The 5,144-nt window shown below is 40.9% G+C and overlaps 1 protein-coding gene across 1 annotated transcript in view; it reads left to right on the forward strand.

Moving 5' to 3' along the window:
* LOC118334624 (sodium channel protein type 5 subunit alpha-like) overlaps positions 1–5,144 on the forward strand; it is a gene marked incomplete in the record, with an annotated part of 132,162 nt that overhangs the window by 112,601 nt on the left and 14,417 nt on the right. The window contains 1 exon segment of the mRNA XM_035670654.1: positions 2,954–3,229. Within this exon segment, the coding sequence (XP_035526547.1) occupies positions 2,954–3,229 (276 nt within the window).

Here is a 5,144-nt window from a genome sequence, read left to right on the forward strand (position 1 = left end):
CCATAAGGCCCCATATTAAAATGTCCAACTTTACAGCAGAAATAAACGTGTTTACAGCCTTTTGGCTTCATTCAGCTCCACCTCTTTGCCTATTTTTGGATTAGCGTTATGGGTTTAATCCTGAGAACACACAGAGGTTATATGACTAACTGAAGCCTTCCATCGATGTAAGGGATGATAAATATAAATCAAGTGCTCCCCTGTTTATCACATTGAAACAATATGTTGGTGCCCAGGTGTGTTTACAATAAAACACATCAACTCTGTGTTTTTTACAGTGTTTCATCCTGTGACATCTTGTTGTTTCATCTCCCCGTCCCCCTCAGTGTTTTCTGCTCTCTGATTGGTTCATCTCATTACGTCCTGTCAGTGTTTCCACGTGGCTTCCACCTGGATTTGTCCACTCAGAGTTTTTTCTCTTTCAGAAAACAAATACCTTAATTTCTTTATGTTACACTGTGAGAACACACGTCTGTACGGAAACTCTGGATGTCCGTAAAGCTTTGAGACCCGAAACATCAACCCTCCACTCTGTTTCTGTGTGTTCATCACCATCAGTATTACTGACATCATGGGAGTCAGTGTCCTGCAGAAACCTTCCTCTGCAGTGAGGAAAAGTGTTCCTGACAACACAATCCTTAAACCTAAATGATTCATTCCTCCACATTTTGGCTCGTTAAAACATCTGCGCATGTTCGTTAACAAGTGAGATTCAGAAACAGACACATCGACTCCAGCAAGTAACGACTCAGAGCAGAAATCTAAAACCGTTTCAAGGATCATTTTGTTAGTCGAGTAAGAGTTGATGCACATTTTGCAAACTTACATTTTATTTTTAGACACATTTTTACACTTTGTGGTCTGACAAAAAGTGTGTTTTCCCTCCAACTCAGAGTTGGTTTTAATTTGTGTAAACTAACACAAATAGAAAAGTCCGTTTTCACTTCGGAATAAACCAAAAGCCAGAAAGTGATACGTTTCTGATCTTGTGATAAACATAATTATATTTTTATATATCTGGATGTAAATTGTGAAATCAGGCTTCTTGTTATTATGGTATTATGGTCAGTTTTTCTTCGACTTGAAAATAAAGCAAAATTTAGTGAGCACGGGACAACAAATAACGACCCGTGTTTAACCTTCATCAACTCAAACAGAAACATACGTTTTGACAGCTGATCACCAAACTGTTCGATCAGTATTTTATGATCATCACTCACCGCAGAGAGAAGGTGGTTTCAGTCTGAGATGTTCGGACCGAGGCGTGCAGGATGCTGACTCTCGTGAAGTTCAGGACCTGTGTTGCATGCTGGGAATATTGTCTGAGCTTTCACTCTCCCCGTGAGCCTCTTCTCTCTTCTTTGTCTGGCTAATAAGATTAGCTCGCATGTCAGTTTCCAAATGCGGCGCGCTGCTCACTCAGCATGGGATTCTGGGTAGAAGAACTGCATTGTGGGTATAATGAGGAAGGCTGGAGTGGCAGGTTGATTTTTTTTATGTGTGTGTGTGTGTGTGTGTAGCATTGACATTAGCTAACTCAGCTCTTATTCTCCGTGCGAGCATCACCGAGAAGAAGGAAGCGGATTTTCTCTGTTAATAGGAATCAGTCCACTTCCCTCTGCTGCTGCTCGGACAGAGCGAGCAAGTGAATTGTGGAAAAGTTCATGCAGGAGTGACAGTGTGACCTGTGGGCTGGGTTCTCCAGCCTGCCTCAACCCTACAGTGTGACAGCAACCTGTGTGGTTAAAGGAACACAGTTCTGGTTCTGTATGTTGATCAGGTGACGAGGACAACGACGCTGGTTGATCACTGACTTCTTTTCTCCCCCAACATAGAAACACAAACATCTGCTGCATAATTGAATGTACTTTAATGTACTACAATACAAATCAGAGCAGATTATATTATCAGTTCTCTGAAGTCAAGTTTTTATCTTCTTCCTCGTCAGAATTGAATCCTCTGTGATTGGATGATACTTAACGAAATGCACATTGGGAGTCGTAGTTGACTTCTGACCTTCAGTTTGTTTGTCTACAGATCTTCTCATCAATAATAATAACATCTTTAACCCACCTGAGGGATTCTGATGTCCACCAAACTGTCAGTCATCAAACATTATCAATGAAGAAATGACCTTCAGGAACCTTTGACCCTGAAATGACAATTTAGCAGCTGTATAATTTTCTCCAGGAAGTTGCAAATTAATGCAAATTTAATCAACCAACCCCCTGAATTTTGTGTCACTTCCTTGTTTCTGTTTCTATTATTAATTACAAAAAATAAATACAGTCCTTAACATAGCAGCCTGGGTTCGATTCCAACCCGAGGCCCTTTGCTGCATGTCGTCCCCTCTCATTCTCCCCCCTTTCCTGTCTAAACAAAGGCATAAAAAGCCCCCAAAACAATTTCATTGCAAAAAATGCTTAAAAAACATAAAGATTGCATTTTTTTTTTTAGAAAAAAACACTGTGAAATCATCAATTTTAGGTTGCACCAGTCCCCCAAAAGAAGCCAGTGACATCCTGATTAATGTTGCAGACACACTGAATCCGGATGCACCGGACCACTGAGTGCTGCGGCTGGTGGGTGACAACTGATGGACACCTTTGCTACAAATTACAGCTACACGGTACACTAAAATACGCTTCTGAAGGGAGAAAAAGGGCAATGCTGGAACCTTTGATCATATTTAATCAGCACTGCTTAGTTTTAAAGTTTGAGTTTCGTGAACCTGCTGCGTATCCATCATGCAGCCGGATCCATAGAAAACTAATAGGAACCAACATCAGTCAATGGATCCAGTGTGTCTGTACCATCAGAGCGTTTGGTGTCCATCCAGTCTTTGAATGAATATTAAACCTGACCAACGTCAGACTGAAACTTGATGTTCTCACTGTCATATGTTTTGTGTCTTTTTTTGTGTGCGTGACCTCGTGTGTCTCTGTCGGCCCAGGTGGTGGTGAACGCTCTGATCGGGGCGATTCCCTCCATCATGAACGTGCTGCTGGTCTGTCTCATCTTCTGGCTCATCTTCAGCATCATGGGCGTCAACCTGTTCGCTGGGAAGTTCGGCCGCTGCGTCAACCGCACCGGCCACATCTACGAGGCCGCCTTCATCAACAACAAGTCGGAGTGCGAGGCGCTCAACGACACCTCGCTCTTCTACTGGACCAAGGTCAAGGTCAACTTCGACAACGTGGGGGCCGGATACCTGGCTCTGCTGCAAGTGGTGAGAGACTGCGGCTGGGGAGTCTGGAGTCTGGATTTTACCATTATTATTATTTATTTTATAGTTTCTTTACACTTTCTTTCAGCAGGCACGTTTAGAAAACGTCTACATAAATCTTTGTCTTTATTTTCCAGAATGCTCACTGACACATTCAGTGAACGAGTATTTCAACATGTTTCTAAAACCTTTACAACCATGTTTAATTTTATTGACTGCAGTGCAGCAAAATGCTTCACACTGTAAAACCAGATCGGTTAATTCAACTCAACAAATTGTTACTGAATATGTTGAATATTTTAAGTAAAACTATATGAAGTTTATATTTTACTGTGAAAAATCAAATGTGCCTACCGTTTTTTGAATGGAGTTTGGTTTGACAGTGTGGAGCAGAGAGTATTTCAGCCTTAATAATTCCCATAAACTGAGCNNAATGAACCTTGTAAACAGCAGAAAGTAACAGGAAGTGGAGAAAAAACCCTCCTGTTTTATTCTTGTCGGGCTCGTTATAAAAGGTTGATTCATAACTTTTTGCTTTGCTGGCTCCTACTAATAATAATAATTTACCGCCAGTCAAATCAGATGGACTGCTTTTCATGCTCCGAGGTTGGCCTAGCAAACCCGGACATGCTGCTCTCGTCTGCTGCAGAACAAAGCTGCAGATGAGGAACGTTTTGTGTGAATCTGTCACCACGGCGGCTTTATTAAGCGCTTACAGAGAGTTTCGAGTGGAGGCACAAAGTGAAAAATCCTCTCCTGCACGACGACTTCAAAACAAATTAAACCCGCGCGTCTCCTGCACAGACCGTAGGAGGATTGACTTTTCTGCTTCTTCCCCTCCCTCGCTCCCTTGATCTCGTCTTTTCTTTCGCTCCGTCCATTTGCAGTCTTTGCCTTAATTTTCCTCCCACACCTGTTCTTCAACGCTCTCACTTTTGACTTTTCCACTTCTCCACTCGCCCTCCCTCTTTCTCTCTCTTTGTCTCCATTTGTCGTGTTAGCTTTAATTTCTTTCCACCGCCTCCTCTGTCTGTCTCTCTCTCTCTCTGTCCATCCTTCTCTCTCCTACTCTCTAGTTAAACATGTTTTATATTAAATATATAAAAAATACAAATCTGTTTATTGGATTTTCTAAATGGAGCCTGTACTGTAAGAAAACAATAAATAAACTGATTAATAACACAGCTCAGAGCTTTTACATAATAAAAACTGGAGAAATTACTTATACAATTGGACTGAATGGGCTTCCATAGATTTAAAATCTATTATGTAACTCATAAAACTGTAAAGCTCATCATAATGTATCATACAAATCAAAATAACATAAAAATATAAATAATTCATAAAGTATAACAGCAGTCAATAAGAAACAGTTTTAGCATGAATTATTAATTGTTTATATACTTTATAATGTATAATTCTATGTATATAAATTCTAAATGGTATAGGGTTTAACAAAATCTAACAAAATAAATAAGCATTTAATAACAAGTCGTGTTTTTCAGCCATTAAATGTGTTACAGGTGAGCTATGATAGGTGTGTGGAGCTAATGTTAGCTAATGTTAGCAACTGAGGTCGTGTCCTCTTTGTACGTGCAACAACTCAACTTTAATTGCTGGGTTTTGATGTCTGATATTTGACAGAATATATAGAGCTTTGTAAGAACAACGCCAATAACAACTCCTCATTTGTCCAACGTTCATCTCTCCATCACTTCCCCACTTTCCTCACAAGCCTTCGATTCCCTCCTTTCTCCTGTTTCTCTAGTTTGCTCTCTTTTTTCTTTCTCGCTCTCTGTCGCCCACCATGGGAGTCCTGAGAGCCTCCAATCAATCAGCGTCTGAGAGGCTTTTATTTTTAGAGCGACTCCAGCCAAGTGGGAGGGAAATGGAGAGATGGAGGGAGGGAGAGAGAGAG

Source organism: Morone saxatilis, unplaced genomic scaffold (assembly GCF_004916995.1).
Source record: "Morone saxatilis isolate NCDOM2014 unplaced genomic scaffold, NCSU_SB_2.0 Contig0, whole genome shotgun sequence".
In the NCBI taxonomy this organism is placed as follows: Eukaryota; Metazoa; Chordata; class Actinopteri; family Moronidae; genus Morone; species Morone saxatilis.